Source organism: Callorhinus ursinus, unplaced genomic scaffold (genome assembly GCF_003265705.2).
Source record: "Callorhinus ursinus isolate GAN/ISIS: 27379988/994484 unplaced genomic scaffold, GSC_fseal_2.0 scaffold108, whole genome shotgun sequence".
NCBI lineage: Eukaryota > Metazoa > Chordata > Mammalia > Carnivora > Otariidae > Callorhinus > Callorhinus ursinus.
The window spans coordinates 210,987-235,359 of record NW_027397170.1 but is presented as its reverse complement, the minus strand read 5'-3'; the positions used below and the strand labels follow the sequence as shown (position 1 = coordinate 235,359).

The window sequence follows — 24,373 nt, the reverse complement described above, 5'->3', positions numbered from 1 at the left end:
CCTGGGCTGGTGGCAGCAGAGAAGTCCAGCGAGGGCAGATCTGTCTCGAACTGCTCCCACCCTGCGGGCGGAGGCCTGGGAGCTGTGGAGTGATTGGGGTTTGCTCCCCGCTACTCTTGGTTTTCTCCCAGAGCGCAGAGATGAGCCTGCATTGGAAGTGTTAAAACCATGGCCCTGGGGCAAAACACCATTCATTCTGAATCATCTCTTTTGTTGCATTGAAAAAAAAAAAGAAAGAAAAGAGAAACTCCACATCAGCCACACAGAGGTGTGCAGGCAGTTGTGTTTGAACACAGGAGTTGGCTTCCCTTTGGGGGAGGAGATGCGGTCCCACAACACCCTCGGAGGGGTATATAAGGAGCCCCAGGCTGGGGGATGACCAGCCAGTGCTCTGCTCTCAGCCCAGCCTGCACTTCCACCAGCACCTCTGTGCTTTCAGAGAACTCACCCACTGCCTGGCCATGAGCACCACATTTCTGCAGACCTCTTCCTCTACCTTTGGGGGTGGCTCTACCAGGGGGGGTTCCCTCCGGGTTGGGGGAGGCGGCTTTGGTGGGAGGAGTCTCTGTGGGGGCGGTGGAAGCTGCAGTATTTTGGCTTCTTCTGCTAGGTTCGTGTCCTCCGGGTCAGGAGGGGGCTATGGGGGCGGCATGAGCTGCGGCTTCGGTGGAGGGGCTGGTAGTGGCTTGGGCGGCGGGGGCTTTGGAGGTGGCTTTGGAGGTGGCCTTGGAGGTGGCTTTGGTGGGGGTTTCGGTGGTGGCTTTGGTGACTACGGTGGTGGCGGGGGCAGCCTCCTCTCCGGCAATGAGAAGCTCACCATGCAGAACCTCAACGACCGCCTGGCCTCCTACCTGGACAAGGTGCGCGCCCTGGAGGAGGCCAACACCGATCTGGAGGTGAAGATCCGTGACTGGTACCAGAAGCAGAGCCCCAGCAGCCCCGAGCGGGACTACAGCCCCTACTTCAAGACCATCGAGGAGCTGCGGGACAAGGTGAGTCCTCGGGTGTCAGAGAGACGGAGCAGGCGGCTGGTCCTGCACACGTCTGTAACATCAGTGCTCCAGCTGCGGCAAGGAGACCCTTTCCTGCCCGGGCCGTGATTGTCGGTGTATAGCTCGGAGAAGCAGGGAATGGCTTCCCAGGTGTGATGCCAGGGCACATCCGCTCAACTTGGCAGTGTGGGAAGATCCTGAGATTCTGGTCAGGACGGGGTGGGGGCGGGGGGTCCAAGGTGGGGGCAGTGACACATGCCCTGCAGGGCTGTGCATCAGGTGCCCCTTTGCTTCTTTTGCAAGAACGGTAAGTGTCGCTTCAGGAGCCCTGAATGCCAGGACCACCTGCCTCACCCTTTGAGGGTATCTTTGGTGCCAAAAGCAGTATTGGGACTTAGGACACCTCGAACTCATGATGTGCTCTGCCAGCCATTTACTCACCTTTTCAACTCACCTGGACCGGTTTCCTCAGCTGTAGTGTGCCTTCCTGACCTGCCCTCCAGGTTCCTCCTGGCTGTGGGATGTTCTGTGGGTCCATGGCTGTGTCCAGGTGTGCTGGAGGCCAGTGACCAGGGCAGGCTGGTGGACTCTCCCTGGGAGGGCTGTTGTCGGAGTCCACTGAACCCCACCCCAACCCCTCCTGGCAATTCCCACAGGGGAGTCCAGGCACTCTGGGCTCCTTGGTCTTTCACGCCCTGGAGCCCAGGAAGGTGGCGTGGGGGCAGACGTCACGTGGGCACTTGAGGGGGCGCTGAACTCTGCCCTGGGAAGCCTACAGGCTTCTGTTGCTGGTGTCAGCCAGGGGTCTGACCTGGGGCACAGGGTGGGGAGAGCAGCAGGGAGGATGGAACACTGCTCTAGGCACCGACTTCCTGACTTCTGCAGATCCTGGCGGCCACCATTGACAACTCCCGTGTCATCCTGGAGATTGACAACGCCCGGCTGGCGGCGGACGACTTCAGACTCAAGTGCGCTCCTGCCTCCCTCTCCCCTTCTGGATTCCCCACCTTTTCTTGGCCTTCTCTCCCTCCTCCAGCTCCAACAGCCCAGACCTCTTGCCCGTCCTTACTCTGGGCTCCCTCTCTCTTCCCAGGTATGAGAACGAGCTGGCCCTGCGCCAGAGTGTGGAGGCCGACATCAACGGCCTGCGCCGGGTGCTGGACGAGCTGACCCTGGCCAAGACCGACCTGGAGATGCAGATCGAGGGCCTGAACGAGGAGCTGGCCTACCTGAAGAAGAACCACGAGGAGGTGAGGGCCGGCAGGGACTGCTGGTGGCGGGAGGCAGAGTAGGGCCACTGGCACCTCCTCCTAGTTGGCTGAAGGGCTTAGTGGTTCAGATATGCTCCCCTCCACCAAAACAGGGGTCCCCATGGAGAGCAAGGGGTACTATCCTTTGGGGACCCAGACTCCTTTCCTTCTCAGATCCAGAGCCAGGCCAAGTGGTCAGTGTGACCTGCTGTCCTGATTTGTTTCATGAGCTCAGACAAGGGCCCTACTGTCTTGAGGTCCTCCCGTAGCACCTGGCAAGGAAGAGAGGCCCTCAGAGCCAAGGGGCCCATGTGATCGAACCTCTTCATGTTCAGTGGGGAACAGAGGCTGGGGTGGGTACGCAGGAATGCGAAGCCAGGATGGGCCTGTGGGAACCCAGGCTCTCAGCTCTCTCTTCTGCCCTGTGTCCCTAAACGGGCCTGCCCACCCTGCAGGAGATGAAGGAGTATGGCAGCCAGCTGGCAGGCCAGGTCAACGTGGAGATGGACGCGGCACCAGGCGTGGACCTGACCCGCGTGCTGGCCGAGATGAGGGAGCAGTACGAGGCTATGGCGGAGAAGAACCGGCGGGACGCCGAGGCCTGGTTCTTCAGCAAGGTGGGCCTGACCTCGCAGCCCCGCCCCGGCTCCCCAGGTCTCCCAGGATGGCTGTGGGCCTCACTTGCCTTGTGTGTGACATATAGACAGAGGAGCTGAACAAGGAGGTGGTGTCCAACACAGAGATGATCCAGACCAGCAAGACGGAGATCACAGACCTGAGGCGCACGATGCAGGGGCTGGAGATCGAGCTGCAGTCCCAGCTCAGCATGGTAGGGCCACCTGCCCCTCAGCCCACCCCAGCCCACCCCAGCGTGGCCCGGCCTTTCCCACCAACCAGGGCTGGTTAAGTCTTGGGTTCCCAAGCCCCGTCCGAGGGGTTCTCTGCCCTCCATTCAACATTGGTACCCATGCCCGCTGCAGCTTCCTTCCTGGCCTGACGGGGTGTCTCTTGATCTGTTACCCCTCCAGAAAGCAGGGCTGGAGGGTTCGCTGGCCGAGACTGAGTGCCGCTACGCCACGCAGCTGCAGCAGATCCAGGGACTCATCAGTGGCCTGGAGGCTCAGCTGAGTGAGCTCCGTAGTGACATGGAGTGCCAGAACCAGGAGTACAAGATGCTGCTGGACATCAAGACGCGGCTGGAGCAGGAGATCGCCACCTACCGCAGCCTGCTGGAGGGCCAGGACGCCAGGCAGGGGCGAGGGTGCAGGGGGAGGAATGAGGGAGGGGCTGGTTGGGGTTGGGGTGGAGAGTCATCTTACCCGGACAGCAGCGGGACAGCATAAAGGAAGCAGATGGGGTGTTACTGGGTATCAGAATCTATCTGCTTAGGGGTGGCAGGTCTGGACAGGCTCTCAGGATGTCCCAGCCTCTAGAGAAATCAGATGTGCGGCTGGTGGTGGGGGGTCCTGGAGAGGATTGCTTAGCTAGCCACCGGGGCCTCCCTTAAGGAGATCTGGGCTCATGCCCTTCTCTTATATCTGCTTCCCCTCTCTTTTAGGATGGCTGGCATTGGCACCAGAGAAGGTAAGAACGCTTCAGTCTTCCTTCGTGGGGTGGCAAGGGCAGCTGTTGAAGCCACCGTTCCCCCTGGAATGGGCTGGAAGGAGAAAGATGCCCAACAAGCCAGTAGGGAGGGGACACACCCATTCTAGGCAATACCTCTTTCGCAGGGACCCTCTATCAGCCCCAGTAGAGTGGGGGCTGAAGATTTATTGAGAACCTTCCAGGTTGAGCAGGCTTTGTCCGGGGAATAGCTTACCCCAGGCCCCACCTTCCTGCACTTAATGGTAAGAAGCCCCCGATCACTTCCCGTTCACCTGCCACTAAATCCCTGACTTTCTTGCTCACTGCGGGGCATAACTGTTGTTACCACCGCCCACCTCTGTGATGAGTGATTCAGCGCCAGACCTCCTGGCCAGTGGCCATTCTCAGGGGTGCTGTCCAGTTCTTCCCGAGCTCAGCCAAGGTCCTGGCTGCTTTGGGAGGGAGAACAGCAAGGGTCCCCCACTCTAAAGTCTGCTCCTTCTTTCTTTTGTCTCCCTGGGAGGCGGTGGTGGCAAAGTTCGCATCAACGTCGAGGAGACAGTGGACGGGAAGGTGGTTTCTTCTCGCAAGCGAGAGATCTGAGTGCCCGGTGCAGGAGAGACGTCCCTTGTCTCCTCCTCCCTCCCCAGGCTGGGTGGAGGACTGGCCAGAGGGGCCAGAAGAGCAAACGCCAGTCCCTGCTTTCAGAGGATCCAGCTCTCCTTGTTGGGTGCTTGGCATGCTCCCCTTCCTGCTCCCCTCCAGCTCTCCCCATCCGCTTTTGAGCAGGGATGGGCAAGAAGCTGCTGGATCGTATAACAAGCTCGTTTGTACCGTGTCTGTCCATGCAATAAAGAACTGCTTTTCCTTTTGCAAATATCTCTTGGTAGTATGTCCAGTTTTTCTTGTTGGGGGCCTCTGTGGGCCTAGGACCCACAGGTTGGCATCTCTTCTTACTTTGGCCCTTTTCTCTGCATGGTCATAATTCATTCTTTGGGGTGCCCAGGGCACTGAGGACCAACTCAAACTGCTCAGGTAACTTGCTGTTCTGGCTTATTCCATCCAGTGATCATGGAAGCAGGAGATGGGGATTTTCCTCAGAGCATTTTGGTGCACCCAGCACAGTACTTGTCGCATTGAACAGTTATTTACCCAATTGACTGTATAGATATTATTGGTTCACCCTTGTGTGGCTTGGCACTGTGCTAGGCAACCCCACCCATGGGTCTTGTTTAATGCAACTGTGGGCGGTCGGGATTTATGATTCCCATCTGAGAGATGAGGAAGTCAGGGAGGTGAATGACTTTGCCAGGGATGGATAGTGAGCAACAGGGCTGGGACTGGGCCCCACATCTGCATGATTCAAAGTCCAGCCCTTGTTCCGGGAGCCCAGGCTCTGGCCCTTCACAGCTCATTGCCAGGACCTTCCTCCTTATTTCTGGCCCTCCCACACGTGTCCCTAGAACTTCCCCTTTTTTTCCAGTCCGGCACACCTGACCTCCAGAGTGGCTGAGCCAGGTAACATCTCTGCCTCCTGCAAAGAGGGACCTTATCCACCCCCTTGCCCCCTGAAGCCACCATCTCCTTTCCATAAGGCAATTAAAGTGCTCAGAGGGAAAGACACCAACTCCAGGAAGCCCTCCCTGATTTCTCTAAGCTTAATTCCAAAGAAACATCAACCCCTGTTGCCCTCCTCAGTCCAAACCCTGCTCCTGCTCCCCTGTCCCCAGCATCTCTGTCCTTGGGCTCATTAGGGCAGCAACATCCACACACACTTAATTTGTTGCCTCTGCTCTGAGGCTGGTTCTTCTGGGATTCATAACCCCAGACAGAGGGCAAGGAATGAGGAAGCAGAGAACTCTGGGTGCTGTGGCTGGGCTGGGCTCTGGTGAGGACTGGGGGGAGAGGGAAAACCGGTTTCTTAGTCCTGCTGGGAAGAGGAGGTTGGAGGTGCCTCTGTTCTCCTGAGAATCAGATCATTTGTGGGGGCAGAATCAAGCCCCCTTGAGGCACCTCCATGAGTCTTGCTGGGTGAAGCTCCTTGCCCAGCAATCCTGGTTGGAGAGAGGGTGGCACCTGTTTTTTCTGAGGGAGATTTAATCTAGAATGTGTCTCCTGAGTACACACTTTGAAGCCAGACTTCTCTAGGGCTGGAGGAATGAAACAGAATTTATTAAGTGTCTATACTTTGCAGGGCTCTGGGCAGGGCATTCAGTGGATGGTCTCTCATTTACTCTCCCAGAGGATTTGTAAAGGTGGGATCAGCCTACAGCATCAGTTTTCAGAGAGGAAACTGAGGCTCAGGGAAGTTCAGTAACTTGAATGAAGTCGCCAGCTGGGAAGCAGTGAGGTTGGGCCTGGGACTGGTCTCTCTGGTTTCAGACCCTTGCTTTTCCCTTGATGTCTCGAGGGTGATGGAAACCGGCAACACCTTTCTGAAGAGGGTGTGTTAATCTGAAACCCCTTTCTTAACCTCTGTGGGAAACCTGTTCAAATGGCATCCAGCCATTACTGTCAGCAAGAGTATTCTCATGTCTAACCGTAGCTGCTCACACCAGGACTTGAGCTCATGCTGAAGCCCAGAGCACAGGGACATCCTGAGAACAGCCACGCCCCTTCCTGAGTCTCCCAGGCCCAACGGGCTGACTGCCACTCTGGCTTCACTGGCCTCCGGGTCTCTGTCGAGGAGTCTCAGGTCTTCAGAGCAACCCACAAAGGGTTTTCTCAGCCCACAGTTTGCCACAATAACGTCTGCAAAGGTGCAGAGAAGCAAGGTGGGGCCCCCTCCTCATCCAGTGGGCCTTCTTTCAGGGCCAGACCCTGGGCTGGAGAGGGAATGAGCCCATTCCTTCTCTCCTCGGATCCTGGGGTCCGAGAGAGCTCCTTGGACTTGCCAAATCCTGTTTCCTGCCTAACCCTGGAGTGAGAAGCTCACACCCAGGTATCCCTTGTTCCCGGCCGAGCCCTTTAAATAGTCTTTGGGCAGAGATGGCCCGCCTTCTGCCTGCCCCTGGGCTGAGGTCGGGTTTCCAACCAATCTGGGAGGCAGGCAGTAGGCTCCCTTAGAGAGAGGCTAGCTTTGGGACCAGGGATTAGGGACTTGGGCTAGTCTCGGGTGAGGCTGGTCTTCCCAGAGCAGGCACAGGGAATGCCTACCCATCTCCCTGAGGACTTTGGCTGGTCCCTGTCCCTCTCCGGGTCTCAGCGACCTCACCTTTAAACTGGGGAAACTGGCTGGATCAGACTCAAGGTTCTGTATGAGTTCATCTGTGTCCTGGGACCTCCGAGGGGAACCTGGCCTGTGAGATAGGTGACACCAGGGCCTGTGTCCCCTCCTCAAACTGCTGAGCCCTCAGAATGGGACCTACATAAATATTCATTGAATTAATGCATGACCTTGCTTCTCCCTTGCTTTTCCCCACCTTAGACATGGCTCCGGACATTCACTAGTACCTTGGATGAGTGTGCGCCTGGTGGTCACCTGTCCCTTGGCGGGCAGCAGGCAGCAGAGGGGGACATCTGTAGCTGGCCGCTTTTCCTGTGAGATTTGCAGCTGGGGTGACCCCACTGGATACCCCTCCTGGTCGTTGTCCCCTCTCCCCTAAAGCCAGCAGACAGAGTGTCCCTGAAACTGCTTCTCAGGCATTTGACAGCTTCCCTGTGCCAGGAGTAGTATTTGGGGGTACTCAAAGACCTTTTCCTCAGGGAATGTAAAGCAAAGTCGGGGAAATAAGATAGGAATGCCACCAACTGTCACTTGTCTGGTCCTTGTGGGCACCATGCTGGCTGCAGGGACCAGAGACAGGAGCACAGCAAACTGGCACAGAATGGAGGCCCAGAACAGGTCAGACCCAAGGATGAGTTTGAATTTCCTCATTTGTAAAAGGGAGGGCCTACCAACCTCCTGCTTGCCAAGTTTTCCTGCATATTAGGCGCTTCTCACATGCTAACTCATCTAATGCCTGGTTTTCAGTTGTGGTCACCAAACCACTGAAATGCTGAGTAACTTTCCCAGGGTCACACAGCCAGTTGATGGCAGATATAGGGTTGAAGCTCAGTTCCACCTAATTCAAAGCCTTTGCCGCCCTCCCTGGGTTTCTGGGAAGCCCGGGTGGTATAAAGGATTTTAGAAAGTTGGGGACTATAGCCATGTAAGGACTCGGGGCATTGACACTGGGCGGGAGAAGCTCCTGACTACTGCTTATGTGAAGCAGGGGTCTCTGAGGGTGAGGGGGGCTGACCAGATAGGCCAGGTCCACTGCCTGGGGAGGTCTGCTTTTCATGAGAGGCTCTTTCACCGTCGGGGAGCCTCAAAACCCTTTGGGAGGTGGGTCAGCCGTACTGGGCTCCAGGCCCCATGTGGTCCAGGGAAAGAGAGAAGGAGAGAGGAGCCTGATCCAAGAGCCAAGCAAGGATCCCTGAATTCATAGCTGGGGGACAGTATTCATGCTTCAGCTGTGCAGGTGAACAATCTGGCAACTCTGGACAAATCCTTGAGAATCAGAGACTCAGAAAGGCATTGCTGAAGGAAACTCAGAAGTCATTCAACGTAAGGCCTAGAGCGAGTTGGTGGTAAAGCGGGAAAACCATGCATTTCTCTTTGCTTCCCACTGCCTTGGGCCTTGGCATTCTGGGTCTCATTTTCGCCACATGTGAATGAGGGCGTTGGATGGGAAAGTTCCTAGGACAACTCTGGCTTTGACATTCTGCATTGAGCACCCTTGCAAGTCCCCAAGCTTTGGCGTTCACACCGGGACAGATAGCAACCAGGCTGCCCTGTCAGGCCATCAGCAGCACAGGCCCAGCCGCTGGCGGGAACAGGACCATCTAGCCACTGGGCCTGCAGTGACAGGGAGCCTGGGAGCATGGAGGGCAACCGAGGACGCCCGTGCTTGCGCAGGGTGGTGCAGACACTGGCCTAAAGGGCTTTAGCAGGCAGTAGCCAAGGGTGTAGACCTTGGAGCCAGAGGTTTGGATCTTGGGCAAGGAATTTAACTTTTCTGGGCTTCAGTGTCCTCAGGTGAAAAGGGGATGTGACCAAAACAGTAGTTTTTTTTTTTTTTTTTTTTTTTTGCAGTGACACATGCAGAGTGTTTAACACAGTGTTCAAGAAATGTTAGCTAGTGTTAATTTATTATCTTTAATAAATACAGCATGGAACACTCAGAGAACATATACTGAGCTCACGGTGAGGCTCCAAGGCACCATTGATCGGGGTACAGAGAGCCAGAGATGAGGTTTGAATCTTGCCTTCATGGTGACCTTGAGCAAGTAACTCAGGCTTCATTAACCTCAGATGTAAAATGGGGCCAAGAAAACCCCTCTCCCGTTGTCGGGGGGACACAGTGACAGTGGGTGAAGCCCAGCCTTGTTTGCGGGGGCTTCTCACAAATGTGGCTTTCCCTCTCCTTACTGAAGTCGGTGTGATTTTGTCAGAAAGCAAAGAAGGAAGCTGAAGACGTGTGAGCTGTAGAGCCTCCGCCCCAGCACTCCGTCCTGCCCCATCAGGAGCAGGGCCAGGAGAGGTGAAACCGGGGCCCCAGGATGGGTCTCTGCCCAGCTTCCTCCAGGAGGGCCCTGGGGTTCACCATGGGTCAGGGGAGGCATTCCTGTGTTAAGGCACCATAAGCACCTGCTCAGGGAGGGGAGGGGCCTGGAGGGGAGGGGCCGGGCCCTGACCCTGCAAGGGGAGGCATGTCATGGCCACCCTGTGTTTGTACTCCTGGGACTTTGGAGGATCTGTGGCATTGTTCTTCTAAGAGGCGTTGGTCTCAACCTGCTGTCAGCCCTTGGGGGGGTGGGGGGAGGATTGTCACTCCAGGCCTGGCAGGTTTTATTAATCACCTTTTTGTCAGTTTTGATCCTCTACTGAGAGAGAAGAGAAAGAGAGCTTGAGAGCTCTTGCTTTGGGCTGAATCACACAGCTTTTCAGAGAGAGAGAGAGAGAGCAAGAGTGCTGAGCTATCAACTTGGGGCAGGAGGGCTGGGCAGGGTGAGAGGTCAGCCTGAACCCCTGGCCTCCCTGTGAGACCTCAAGCATGCCCTGGCTCTCTCCCTGGTGCTGACACCCACTGGGTGAAACACAGGCCTCGTCCCCTACCTGCAGAAAACGAAGGGCAGGAAAGCCCTGACTCAGAGCCCTCTTTCCTGGCTTGCTGAGTCTGCAAAGGGGTTCTCTGGATAACCTCAAGCCTGGGTCACCCCACCCTAGTCCTTAGCTTGGTCCAAACCCCCCGGCTGCTGTGGGCCAGCAGGCTCACCCTGAGAGGCCTCACGGTGACCCTGGCCCCCTTGGTGAGTGGGAGTCGGAGCCTGAGTCCCGAGTCCTCCATTCTTAGCCCTGGAAACTTCTCCTTCTGCCCTGGGCTCTGAGGGGCCACCTCTAGGCCCTTTGATTCTGGCCTAAGGCCTTCTCTGGCAGGGTGACTAAGCAGTCCCCGAGTTTTAGCTATGTCCCAGGCTCCTCGGCAGAGACCCTGGCCCCAGGCCCTGGGTCCCATCCTCCTATGTGGCCTCTTGGTCAAATGCTCACAAGCTGAGACAGGCGTCCTGGGATCGGGGGGCTAGAGGAGCCATCAGGCCTTGAAGGCAGCTGGTATGAGTACGATTGAACACAGGGGTCAGGCGGATCCAGCGCTTCTCAACCTCCACACTAGTGACCTTTTGGGCTGGAGAGTTCTTTGTTGTGGGGGCTGTCCTGTGCATGCTAGGGTATTTAGCAGCACCCCTGCTTTCTGTCCTCTAGATACCAGTAGCATCCCCCTGTTGTGAAAACCGAAATGTCTCCAGATATTGTCAAATGTTCTCTAGGGAGAGAAAGAGCCCCTAGCCGAGATCTCCGAATCATTCCAGGGGGACAGAAGTGGGAATTGTGGTCTCGTTAGGGGCATAGGGTGTGGGTAATTGACTAGGAAAAGGTATGGAGCTTTATGGAGTGCTGGTAATGTTCTGGGTGCTGGGTACACAGGCGAATATGTGCTTGAAGCTTTCTACATAGGTAAACATGCATTAAGCTGTTCACTAATGGCTTGTACAATTGACTGTATGAATTACATACCTAGAAAGGCAGCCTTTGTGTCAGACCAAACCAGACTTGGGTTTCCGTCCTGACTACCCTTAAGCCTCAGTTTCTCCGTGTGTAAAATGGGATGACTAGCAGGACCTACCTCATTGGGCTGCTGCAAAGATTGAATGACACAAGGAGTATACTTATGGTGAGGGATCTGAGTGTGTTAGCTATTACGATGCGCAGGGTTGTTTGCTTCCATATTCGGTACCTCAGTTTCCCCAGCTGTGTTAGATGGTCCCTAAGGTTCCTTGCCACTGTGACTTTATCTGATGGTCTTGGAGCTTCCCCACCCCCACTCCCAGCCTAAATACTTTCAAGGTGGTCGATTCTACAGGACCAAGCGAAGTTTCTCATCAGTCGCTGGAATCACTGGAGTAGGGGAAATGTTAACAAGGATGCAGAACATTCTAGTCCGAGGTTTTAGAAATAGAAAGAAGGGAGCTGAGGTCTACGGTGACTTTGTAAAGCACAGGGCCACCTTGCAGCTCCGTCCCCATTCTAGTACTGGGTGGAGCTGAGAGCTTGTGGAGTGAGCTCCCTAAGTGCAGAGATGAAATGGAATTCAGCTGTCAAAAGGGTAGTCTCAGGCAGAACACTGTGCCCTCTGAATCATCCTCTTTGTTAAGGATTAAAAAAAAAAAAAAGCAACCCCAAAAGGCACAACCCATCTTGGAGAGCAGAGGTAACTGGGCCTGTGGGAAACAGAAGTGCAGTTGGCACCAGTCGGAGGGTGGGGTGAGGAGGAGAGAAGATTGGGACAACTGTCCGACCTCGTGGAGGGCAGTATAAAAGGCACCCACTGTGGGGAAGAGCCACAGTCTTTGGCCCAGGCCAACCCCAGCTCCTGTCCACACCTGCTCCTCATCTCGCTCTCACCATGAGCTATCGTCTGCAGAGCTCCTCTGCCAGCTATGGAGGTGGTTTTGGGGGTGGCTCCTGCCAGCTGGGAGGAGGCCGCAGTATCTCTGCTTGTTCAACCCGCTTTGTCTCTGGGGGATCAGCTGGGGGCTATGGGGGTGGCATGAGCTGTGGCTTCGGTGGAGGGGCTGGTGGTGGTTTTGGGGGCAGCTTTGGAGGTGGCTTTGGAGGTGGCCTTGGAGGTGGCCTTGGGGGGGGTTTCGGCGGTAGCTTTGGTGACTACGGTGGTGGCGATGGCAGCCTCCTCTCCGGCAATGAGAAGTTCACCATGCAGAACCTCAACGACCGCCTGGCCTCCTACCTGGACAAGGTGCGCGCCCTGGAGGAGGCCAATACTGAGCTGGAGGTGAAGATCCGAGACTGGCACCAGAAGCAGAGCCCCAGCAGCCCCGAGTGGGACTACAGCCCCTTCTTCAAGACCATTGAGGAGCTGCGGGACAAGGTGAGCCCTCAGGTGTTGGCGAGCTTTCTTCTGTGCAGGGCAGAGCTAGCTGCAAAGGCCAGGGAACCAAAGGACCAGAAGATGCAGCGTGGTGGAACCCTCACCCCACCTGCAGAGGGTGGATTTTTAACTGCTTTGGAATATGAGAGTTTAGTCTTTTATTACCAAGCAAAGCTTTCTTATGCCACTACTGATAAGCTTTCTTATGCCACTGCTCCCCAAACACGTTCTTTCTCATTATCCACTTTTACTGTTCTTACTACTCATGTCAACATTTTTACTGCTTCTCAAATGGTTATGTTATTAATGACTTGATCCCTATAATTCCAATCCATAGAGCTGTTTGGAAACCATGACAGTTTTAAAAGCTGCTAAGAATGATTAAAATCAGACAAGAAAGGGATACATGTTCATACACTGGTCTGGGAATACTAGTTGATTTTGTAGGGACCCCATTTAAACTGTTATTCTCAACTGGCTATGAGGTGTGGGAGGAAGCTCAGGCCGTGCTAAGCTGAGCTGAGACTCCTTCATCAAGGCCTGTCTGTCATGCTGGGGTCCCAGCTTATTGGAACAGAAATCCACCTGCCTGGGCTGGGTCCCAGCTATGTGGGGTGGATTTTTAACTGCTTTGGAATATGAGAGTTTAGATGAGAAATTCAAATGGATGGGAATATTTATTGGCTCTTCCTTCTGCTCAGCCAGGAGGCCAGCTCCAGTGAGGTTACTATGAGCTGTGTGGACCCAGGCTGACCCCCTTCTGACCTTAAGGAGAAGGCTGTCATGACGGTGACCTAGAGAGGTCGCTAGTCTGAGGCCGTGAAGACATGACTAACTAAAGATGTCCTGGGCAGGGTCATTCCCCTGAAATGTACATTTCGATCTTCCCCATCACGACCAGGCATAGAGAGATAGGATGCCAGAGAGACAGAACCAGAGGAAGGACGTGCTCTGCCCCTCACTTCATCGAGGCCCGGAGAGCAGGGCCGTATCTGCTCATAGGGACAGTGCGGAGGCAGCCTGATGCCTGATGACAACAGTCTAGCCCGTGTTTTCTCTTCCTCCCCCGCAAGCTCGTGGACCCTCCAGTGGTTACCCTTTGTGTTTTGCAGATCCTGGCGGCCACCATTGACAACAACCGGGTCATTCTGGAGATTGACAACGCCCGGCTGGCTGCGGACGACTTCAGGCTCAAGTGAGTTCATTGTCCTCACTGGCCTTTCCAAACTGTCTTTTATTTGAGACCAGTGCTCATCTGAACAGTGAAATCAGAGCATCGCAGGAGTGAAGGTCTTGGAGAAGTAGCAGGGTCCAGTGCAGAAGTAGGGGAGGATCTAATATTTCTGTGTTGCTTCTCCAATTAAAAAAACAAAAACAAAACCTTTAGGTATGAGAATGAGCTGACCCTGCGCCAGAGCGTGGAGGCCGACATCAACGGCCTGCGCCGGGTGCTGGACGAGCTGACCCTGTCCAAGACCGACCTGGAGATGCAGATCGAGAGCCTGAACGAGGAGCTGGCCTACCTGAAGAAGAACCACGAGGAGGTGAGGGCCGGAAGGGGCCTGCCAGGGCTGAATCCCCTCCAGCGAGAAAGGGGAGCAGCCAGACCCAGCCCTCTGCTGTGGGACCTGGAAGCGCTTCCCAGAACATGCTGGTAGCACTCAGAGCCAAGGCAGGGGTGGGGGGCGGTAGGGGTAGGGGTAGGGGGGGGGGGGGGGAGGATGAAGAGCATCACACATCTTCCTCTTCCATCCCTATAGGAGATGAAGGAGTTCAGCAGCCAGGTGGTAGGTCAGGTCAACGTGGAGATGGACGCCACCCCTGGCATTGACCTGACCCGTGTGCTGGCCGAGATGAGGGAGCAGTACGAGGCCATGGCGGAGAAGAACCGGCGGGATGCCGAGGAATGGTTCCACAGCAAGGTGCCCGGCCTTCTTACCCTGTGGAGCCGGGGGCTGCCAGGGCCTTCCACTGGGCTCCTCCATAATCTTCTTCCTCCTCTAATTTCAGAGTGCAGAGCTGAACAAGGAGGTGTCCTCTAGCACCGCCATGATCCAGACCAGCAAGACGGAGATCACGGAGCTGAGGCATACGCTCCAGGGCCTGGAGATCGAGCTGCAGTCCCAGCTCAGCATGGTACACCCGCTGCCCTCTGCCCGGCGGCCCCACCACCTCTACGCCTCTGCCTGGCCTGGCTCCCCTCATCACTTCTTTGTTGCCCCACCAGAAAGCTGGGCTGGAGAGCACCGTGGCGGATACGGAGTGCCGCTACGCCACGCAGCTGCAGCAGATCCAGGGTCTCATCAGTGGCCTGGAGGCCCAGCTGAGTGAGCTCCGTAGTGACATGGAGTGCCAGAACCAGGAGTACAAGACGCTGCTGGACATCAAGACGCGGCTGGAGCAGGAGATCGCCACCTACCGCAGCCTGCTGGAGGGCCAGGACGCCAGGTAAGGCCTCTCGAGTCTCTTGGGAAAGTGACCACAGGACCCTTGGACAGCCGAGCAGGTGGGGCCTTAAGGATCAGGTCCTCATGGCCCACACGGAAGGGGACCATCTGAGCTTAAACAGACTGGATGCAGATCCAGCACCAGAGCTCCCTATTTTCTAGAATCAGATTGTGGGGGCATTTCCTCAAGCAGGCTGCAGAGTCTGTCCCTTTAAGCTTTTTGGTTTGGGCCTCTGGATTAGACGGGCAGGAATAGGGGCCATGGACAGAACATCTCATGTTGGAAAAACTATTACCTTGGGTTCAGGTCAGCTGAACAAAGCTATAAACGTGGTGATTTAACTCCCTTCAGACCATTTGCAGGGACCAGGCCACCCTTGTGGGCTCAGGGGGAGTAGAGGTGGTGGGGGAGAGGTACCAAATGGACCAGAGGGAGGACAAAACTTCTGGCAAATGTCCTGGATTTGGGACCAGTATTGTCTCCTCCTGAGGCCTCACAGACAGCAGACAGACCTGGCAGGCACCAGCTGCTGCCCCTTGGGCTGGGGGCAGAGTTGGTAAAAAAGCCCAACTCGGGGGCTCTGAATGATGATCTGAGTCGCTCCCTCCGCGGACAGGTGAGCAACTGTCCTCGGGGGCCTTCTGCTCACGTGACCTCTCTTCTCTCTTCCAGGATGGCTGGCTTACCCTCCTCGGGAGGTAAGGAAACAACCTGAGGAGAGGGCCGAGTCCGGCTCCTGTTCAGCACCCTGGGGGGCTGGGAGAGAGGCCGTGCTGGACTCCCCAGTGTAGGGAGGGAGGGAGGGGGCTCTGGTGGACGTGGTCATTTGCTTGTCTGTTTTCTTTGCAAAATAGCTGGCTCTGTCCCACTGAGCCACTGGGATACTTTGGAGGGGGAGCCGCCTTTGGGGACAATAACCTGAGTCCTTATCAATTAATCTCCAACCTGCGCTGTGGGGGCATGGGGCGTGGGGCCCTCCCCGGGGACCCTGACCTGCTGAGGTCGGTCTTCTCCAGCTTGAGTGTGTCTTGCCCTGCCCATTTCTCAGGAAGCCCCAGCGTCTCGGTCACCACCACCACCTCCTCTTTGGGTCGCAGCACTTCAGACACCCGTAGGCTTTAAATCCATTCAGCATCCTCTTCCTCTGTCTTCAGCGTCCAGAGGAGAGAGCTGATGGGTCCCTGCAGGAGAGGGAGAGACCTCATGATGCTCCCCTGCCCCACGCTTTCCCGAGGGCGGGCACTCCGTGCTTCTCTCCTTGTGCACTTCCTCTTCTCCCTTACCTGGCTACTCTGCCTTCTCAGCTTCTCTACTAACAAGAAAAGATAATTCAATAAAGTTTCCTGCCTTTTTGCAAATGTATTTTTGATTCTGGCCTGGTTTCTGAGGGCAGCACCTGCCAAGACCCTGATTTGGGACGGTGGGAGAATGGGTGCCATTGGGTCAAGTGGCTCCCCCTGACAAGGTCTGGCCCAGGGAGCTCCCAGCTGGGAAGGACACAAGGCACCTGGGTCAACCATCAGGGCACAGACATGGGGGAAACGGGTGGCTCATGGGTGGGGGTGCTCAGCAAACATGGACAAATGGAGCAAACTGGAGACATGGGGGGGACACATGAGCCAGTTCAACACCCTGTAGGATGTATGGCAGCAACAGGGTTCTAGTAGCGTCAGGTGATGGAAAGAGGTACAGAGGACTCTGGGGCAGGCTTTGAGGGGCCAGTGCAGGGCTGATTTAAGGAGGAGACCCAGGACAATTACCCCAGGCCTAACCTGCTGCCTCCCTTTCTGCAGAGCCCCCACCTTTTTTAAAAAGATTTTTTGTTTACTTATTTGACAGAGAGAGACACAGCGAGAGAGGGAACACAAGCAGGGGGAACGGGAGAGGGAGAAGCAGGCTTCCCGCTGAGCGAGGAGCCTGACGTGGGGCCCAATCCCGGGACCCTGGGATCATGACCTGAGCCGAAGGCAGACGCTTAATGACTGAGCCACCCGGGCACCCCAGAGACCCCCTTTTTAAAAGATTATTTATGTATCCGCGAGAGAGAGCACATACATGAGTGGGGGGAAGGGCAGAGGGAGAAGCAGGCTCCCCACTTGAGCAGGGAGCCTCACGCAGGGCTCAATCCCGGGACCCTGAGATCATGACCTGAGCTGAAGGCAGATGCTTAACCGACTGAGCCACCCAGGCACGCCCAGAGCCTTTCCTTTTAAGATGATGGACATCCAGACCTTCAGCTGCCCCTAGCCCCTGGCCTACCCTAAGATCCTGCCATTCCAACCCGCTCAATTTGAGCTGAGCTTCCTCCCCAATTCCCCTCTGCACTCCTGTGCCCCCTGCCTCTCTCTGTGTCCCAGCTCAGACTTACAACCTCCTCTTGCTTGGCTCACTCCTTACATGGAGTCTGGTCCTCTGGATTCTGGCACAGGCACACTTCTCTTTCTCCTTTTCACTCCCCCCTTGGCCCATCTGGGACATGTCCTTGGTCACAATTGCCAGTACATTCTGATGACACTCCAGGGAGGCCCCTCTCCTCCACACCAGACTCTCATGCCCAGTTGCACTGGCCATCGCCTCCTCAAATCTACTTGTCGGAAGGAGCGCCCCTCATTCTCCCAGATCTGTGCCTTCCTGGTCCCCCATTCCAGAGGACCTGGAAACCCAAGCCAGGAGCCCAGGAGTCACGTTGGCCTCCTCACTCCCTACTCCCCTTCCAAGCCCATCCCGTGGATGCTGTTCGCTACAATGTCCTCACAGCCTCCCTGGCCTTCCTGCCTCCAGGTGGAGCTCCCCCTGCATCCTTGCTCCACACGCCAGTGGGGACGATTGCTGGGAATGGAAAGTCTTCCTCCTGGCCTAGCGATGCTTTCAAAGCTACCCCCGGCCACTGGGGACAACACCGAGTCCTCCCTGGCAGAGGGCACCCTGGGACTCTTCCTGCCTCTCTCCAGCCCTGAACTCTCTAATCAGCTCCTCTCCCCCCCTGCAGTCTTGCCGCTGCAAACTCCTCTCCGTGACCCAGCCGTGTGGCCGGGAGCCTCCGGCCTTTGTTCAGTGAGTGGCCTCAGTCTGACCTTCCTCCTCTCTCTCTGTGTTATTGGAGACTACCAGGTTTTTATTCAACATTCAGACTGAGATGAACACCCCCCTTCTGCGGCCCCCGGGTACTGTGGGTGTGTTCAGGTGTGTGCAGGTCCGAGCCGCACAGCATTGACCATGTGCTTGGAGGGCGGGGCTGTCTGTCTGTCTCCCGGCCAGCCTGCCCCTGGGCCCAGCCCCGAGCACCAGAGGCAGAGATGGCTGAATGAACGGGGCAGTGCCTGGCCCATGCTACGTAGTTTCTGTCACGGGGTTTAGGCCAGAGCATAGGTGGGCTCTGCCGCCCCTGCCAGCTCCTCCCTTTTCTGCCTCCTCCTCATTTTCCGCCTCCCCGCCCCCAGGCCCCTGCACAGTTTATCCCCCTCGTTCCCTGTCCTCCTTCTCCTCCTCCAATTGCAAGCTTGCTGCGGGCTCAGCTGGCTGGCTTAGTCCCACAGGGTCACTCAGACATGGCCCACCTGGCTGGCTAAGCCAGACGGCTCCAGGTCGCACCCCACGGCAGAACAGGCGGGGCCGGGTTCTAGCTCCCGAGCTCAGAACTGTGCTCGAGCTGAGGCGTCAAAGGGAAACAGGACCTGGCCTCTTCTCCCGAAAGCTTTGTAACCTGTCTGTGGTTCGACTTCGTCAGCAGCTGTTTGTTGAGTGCCCGCTGTGCGACAGGCACTGTGTGGGGTCTGTCTTCAAGGAGCTCACGGACTGGCGGACGGACGGGGCAGAGGGAAGAGACACCCCAACGATAAGTGATTGCAACCTTCAAAGCTCAGCTCATGCTTCACCCTGTCTGGGTCTCCCCCCACCACTCCCAGCATTCCCAATCTGTCCCCAAAGCCTCCAGCGTCTCCATCTGTCCCCGCGTGTTGATGACCATCGCAGCGATTATTGGAGAGCAGGGCGTGAGGGCCACACGCTCTGCAGCAACATCTGTGTGCCCGGCTCTGCCACATGCTCTATTCCTAACCTTGGCCAAGAGACTTAGCTCATGGGCTCACTTTCCTCACCTGCCCAGCCCTGCCTCCCTGGGAGGCTTAGTAAAGCAGTCCTGGGCACGGAGCCAGCGCTCAGTAAGAGAGCTTTCCGACTCTCCTCCTGAACCGTGAGTCCTTGCAGGGCAGTTCCTTGTAGCCCTCATCCTCACACCCAGAATGTTCTAGGAGCTCAATAAACCTGCTGGATGGAGGACGAGAGAGTGGGTAAAGGTGAGCCATGGCGATGAAAGAAGTAAGGAGGCACATCGCACTGAGATCACCCGGAGAAAGGGTGTCCCCCAGGCCGAGGGAGGGACCCGGGCCAGAGGAGCTCCTCAGAGCTGAGCCCTGGGGCCGGTCCAAGGCTTCCAGGGTCCATATCCCAGGCTTACTGGGCCAGGAGCAGCCCCTCTCCCAGAGACCCAGGCCAAGGCTCTTTAGGGGGCAGCCCCCTCCTTTTCTGAGCTTGTGTTGAAGAACCTAGTGGGGTTTGAGGTTAGTGGTCCATGTGGAGCAGTGAAATGAGCTGGACCCTGGGCCCAGTGAGGGCTCTGGTCTGGGACCCTTTTACCCAGACCCCAGGGAGGACACTGAGAGAGCTGGGCTCCACCCGAGGGCTTCTGTGGCCCTATTGGGTGTCCCAGGGAAGCTGGGAGGGAAGCCCAGGAGGGGCTGTACAAACCAACCCAGGAGCCTTCCCGAACTGGGAGGAGGCGGTCCCCTTAGTAGTGTCATCTGAGGGGTGGGACTTTCCACCCGGGACTCAATTTTCTCCCCTGTCATCTGCAGGGGGTGGTCACTGGAGCGGGGACAGCTTTATCGGGGCTGCTGGGTCCATATTTCCCTCCCTGGTTCGCTAGGTGCCCCCACCCACCCCGGGCTCACACCCCTGCTTCCCAGTGCTGCGGCTACGAGCATCTGGCTAGGCTCTCTGTCATGATTGCCACTGAGCACATGTGAAGACAAGAGATGCCACACAGAGGGGGTAAAAATAAAGGGGAGAGGAACAATATGTCTAGCACTTGACTCTTTACAGAACTCCTTTTCATTCTTTATTTCATCTTTCTAACAAGCCCATGAGTTGGCACCATTGTGCCCATTTTACACATCTGAAGACTGAGGACCAGACTGGCGAAGTGGCCTATCGTGAGAGCGGGGATCCGTGTGCCAGTGTGCTTTCCAAGACTGTGGTTGGCCTTCTTTCAAAGTCAAGCAGTCAGCCCTGGGAATCTAGGGAAAGAAATGAGGCTCTCTTCTAAGCCCCGATGCTCAGGGGACAAAGGCGTCAACCTTGGAATGTTCCTGTGGCGTCCCAGGGCCTCAGAGCTGCTCAGGCTCCGGAGGCAAGCACCGCCACACGGTAGGTGCTGCACAAGGGTGGCTAATTGCTGTGTTGCCTCTGTGGTTCCAGGCTCCCTGGGCCACCTTGCTCCTCACCGGCAGCAAAAGCTGCCTCCCTCTCCCTCAGGCTCCACCCCCTGGATGCGGCAATGAACTTCTGCCCCTCCCTGATGGGGTTGCATGTCCTGCCTGGGCCCTCCAGGGGGCAGGCTCACCCCAGGAAGCAGATCAGCTCGTCTTCCGCCACCTGCTGGGACCCACGGAGGAGGAACAGAGTCCCAGACCTGATCCTATCTGGGCTTGGTCTTGACACATGGCCCTGGCCAGTCCCCAGCCTCGTGTTGGGCAGGTGGGCACTCTGGTGAACAGGGCATAGCTCAGGCTAGAACTATAGCCCCGAGACCCCTTGGAGGCCTCTGTCTCTCTGCTTTGGGTGGCAACCTTTGAGGGTCCACAAAAGACGCAGAGTGTGAGACGAAGTGTGCCTGGGGCTTTCTGGGAAGGGGAATCTCATGGTCCCTCCCAAGGGAAGCTTGAGGGAGGAGAAGGAAGGGGTGTCACAGGAAGGCTGTGGTCAAGGACGTGTGAATATGCACAGTTCCATCTTTCCCATGTCACCGCTGGGGCCCTTCTTGTTTCTCTGCCTGGGTCAGCACATCTCAGGGCTGCCTGGGGACCTGGCTCCTATTGGATGGTGTTCCTGGGGCTGTTAGTGGCTGGAGTGGAGCAGGGTATGTGGGTGGCATCCCTTTGAGCAGTTCCTCTGGGAGGTTCTGCAAGAGCTGAGCACGCATCAGACTCCATCCTCCCACAGAGGTTGGGAGGGATCAGGTTGGTGGGTGGCTGCTGAGACCCGTACAGGCACCTGCTGGGGGTGCGAATAGGGGGCAGTTGGCAAAGAGCTGGTATTCACTCTTCTGGCCCATTTTTATGAACAGCCATAATGACTCTGTGGCTTCTTTCATCCAAGGATCTCAGACTAGTTTGAAAGTGGAATCCACAGTATAAAGCATAGTTAATTACATCCTGGAGCCCACTGTCTGGTTTGCAGACATGCTGTCGTGAGGAGGAGATACTGAGACCAAGTGCACACCAGGCCCTGTAAATTCGGACAATGGAATCCAATTGAAGAGGGTGTTTGGGAAATTTGCTTTGTAGTTCACTTAAGTGGTACCTGAACCAAGGGGACGCGGGAGACTGAGGTACCGCTTCTTTCTCTCAGTGGGCTTGGCTGCGCGTCTCCCACAAACCGCAGGTTCCCTAGGCACATCGGGGAGGGCAGTGACAGCTCTGGAATTTTCCATAAAAGCTGGGTGGGGGGCAGTTAGGGGCTGAGTGGATCTGAGCAGGAGGCCCTGGACTCTTCCAGATGGGAGCTGTCAGCGGACGCAGCTGTGCAGGAAAAGCTGGCTCCAGGTGAGGCAAGTGGGCCTGGGATGCAAGAGGCAGAGCCTGGTGAGAGAGAACTGGAGAGGTATGGCTGAAGATGGGGGTCAGGGTGGCTCTCTGGGCCTCCTCCAAGGCCACAGCCATTTGGAGCAGAATCCTGACGCCCCGGGCAATTGCCAACATTATACCCCAGGGGGAGAGAAAGTACCTTTGTATCTTGGTGGGGGGAATGAGAGTTCCGGAAGCATTCTAGGGCTGGTGAAGTGGGAATTTCAAGGCCTAATCTGGGTGAGGTCAGGGCCATGCAAAGAGCAGCAGGCTGGGAAGCCACAACCCCAGGAGCCCTGGTGAGCCCTTGAGTCTCTGGAGGAGCCACCGCTCATCAGCTCTCCCCAGGCCTCTGAGCATGGGCTCTGGGCCCTTTAGAGGGGCAGTCAGGGAGTGGGGAAAGACCCCCTTCGTCACTTAGGGTGTGTCCAGACTATCCTGAGCCTGGTGAGGGCAGGCAGCAGCAGAGGGTAGGTGGAGGTTTGGGACTCAGTCCGGGGGGAGTGGAAATGAGCAGGGAGGGACTTGCCAAATCTTGCCTAAGAAGATCTGAGTCACCTTGCTCAAGGCAGCTGCTCTGAGGGTGGAATGTCCCTGAGGTGGCCAGGACGAGAGAGAGCACAACCCAGCAGGGTACATCTGAGTCCTGCTCGCTGTTGCCTGTGAGGGCAAAAATGGCAGCCCTGCCCAGTTAATTTGGAATTGCAGATAGAAGATGAATAATTTTTAGTACAAGTAGGTCCCAATATTTTTATGCACTTTTATTTGCTAAATCTGGCAAAGATATCCTTAGGAGGTCTGGGTACAGCTCTGAGTCTCCTATCATCAAGACTAAAGAAGCGAGACCTTTCTCTGATTCTTTGGACAAATCAAATTGGTGGCTCAAAATGTCTTAATTGAAGTTTTTTTTTTTTTTCCCCTCCCATAATGCTGCCTTCAACTTTGTGTACCTGTTACTGCATGTCTGCACTAGAACCCAACAGCTGGAGGCAGATTCGGCACGAGGTTTTGATGTGGTTATTAGACACAGAGTATATAGTAACCGCACTTTTCGGGGAGGGGCCAGGAATTCCAGGCACTTCGTTGCTTGAATAAATGGAAAAAGTAGTTGTGTGGGGGGAAGATATGAAGATCAGTGTGGGTCTCCCCATTTCTGGGTGGGTGGGTGCTGTTGTAGGGTCTAAAGAGTTGAAGACTTGGGATCAGTATTTTTTTAAAATTATTTTTACTAAAATTTTTTCTTTAACAGTCTTTATTTATTTAAGTCATCTCTAAACCCAACGTGGGGCTCAAACTTACTACCCCCAGGTCAAGAGTCACGTGCTCTTCTGACTGAGCCAGCCAGGTGCTCCTGGGATCAGTATTTCTTAGATGTCTCTTATAGTGGGAAATTGTGTAGGACCTGTGTGTATGGGCATCAAAGATCAAATAGGTACCAGGAGAATGCCAGGAAGCTCGTGCTTAAGCCAGTAGGCCAGTCAGAGAGAGATTGGGCATGAGACATTGTGCTTCTGGAATGATCTTATTCCTTTGGGCGCCCATTTGTAGGTGACCTGGCTGCCCCATGGTCTATTGTCTTCTTCTCCTGATGCCTTTGGGGCACTGTGTGGTGGTGGTGATGGGCACCTTTTAACCACAGCCCCGAGAAGCAGGAAAAGAGGAACTCTGCTATCGTCCTTGGGCACACTGTGATGGGCTGTGCCTGGTCCCTTCCATGCTGAAGGGACTGATCTGCTGGGAAGGAGATTCAGGCTTGATTTTTTGGGTCGTTGTCCATGGAGAACCTTGGCTTTCAGACGGAAGCTCATTTGGGAACGGAAAGTTCTTCTTACCAAAAAAGGCCCCACAAACCCAGTGGTTGATTTTGAACTTGGTGGCCTTCCAAGGTAGGCTTGGGAAAAGCCAGGGTGTTTTATGCTCCTGCAGCAGCATCTCCACTTATCCTCCTGCCCCTGAAGCTGGGGCCATGGTGGGCAGAGAGCCTCTTGTCAGCTCTGTGGCTCTAAAACCAGCACTTTGTGCCAGCAGGAAGTGGAGGTGGCTTTGGAAGCTGCTAGAATAAGGGTCAGAGGCCTCATCTGGGGGGGGTCCCTGCTGCTCCGGACATGGTCCCAGCCACTGTCTTTCCTTGCACAACTGGGCTAGGCCAGTGTCCCATGAAACCAGGGCGAGTGGTTTGTGCCCTTGGTTATAGCATTTGACTGGGGCTCACACTAGATGGGTTCTAAGAACAGTTTTGATCTCTTAAATCCGTGACACCCATTCCTATTTATCAAGCATGTGTCCATTTATGTCTTCCGATCCCGTGAATGTGGTGCCTCTTGGGGAAATCTGAGGCTCAGAGTGACTGAGTAGCTTGAACTGAGGTCTGGCTGAATTCAGGCCCAGGACCCCCACTGTCCAGCCTGACATGATCCGAGCCCCTTCTTTTGCAAAGCCATGTCCTGGCTCAGTTGGCCAGAGATGTCATTTCAGCTTGGACATGCTGGGATGCCTGCTCAACATCCTGGTGATGCTGTACCTCCGAATGGGGCTTCTGGGGAGCAGCCCTGGGAGGTGACTTAATGTGGCTTCTGCCTATGAGGGAAGGTCAGAAGGAAGCCCATGCCATAGCTCTTGTGGTGCGTAGGCGTGGAGGCAAAGGGTGACCTGGGGGTCCAAGGGAGTTTGCAGAAACAAAACAACAACGAGAAAAGAAACTATGTCATGAGCTTGACCGTCTGTAACTCTTCTTTACTCCTTTATTCTGTAGGTCAGTGGCAAAGAAGGGATGGTGGCTGTGGGAGATGATGAATGAGTCACAGACACGTCCAGGCGACTCCTGGCCC

General features: G+C 55.8%; 2 protein-coding genes across 2 annotated transcripts; both read left to right on the top strand.

Moving 5' to 3' along the window:
- Positions 1 to 461: 461 nt before the first annotated feature.
- On the top strand, positions 462 to 4,680 carry KRT15 (keratin 15). Its single transcript, XM_073889461.1, has 8 exons — positions 462 to 992; positions 1,878 to 1,960; positions 2,086 to 2,242; positions 2,698 to 2,859; positions 2,946 to 3,071; positions 3,271 to 3,491; positions 3,801 to 3,826; positions 4,350 to 4,680. Exons 1-8 carry the CDS (start codon positions 462 to 464, stop codon positions 4,427 to 4,429), a joined length of 1,386 nt encoding a protein of 461 aa, XP_073745562.1. The 3' UTR covers positions 4,430 to 4,680.
- A 7,092-nt stretch (positions 4,681 to 11,772) lies between these two features.
- KRT13 (keratin 13) lies at positions 11,773 to 15,994 on the top strand. Its single transcript, XM_025861750.2, has 8 exons — positions 11,773 to 12,255; positions 13,368 to 13,450; positions 13,643 to 13,799; positions 14,016 to 14,177; positions 14,266 to 14,391; positions 14,483 to 14,703; positions 15,376 to 15,401; positions 15,752 to 15,994. Exons 1-8 carry the CDS (start codon positions 11,773 to 11,775, stop codon positions 15,823 to 15,825), a joined length of 1,332 nt encoding a protein of 443 aa, XP_025717535.2. The 3' UTR covers positions 15,826 to 15,994.
- The last annotated feature ends 8,379 nt before the right edge of the window (positions 15,995 to 24,373 follow it).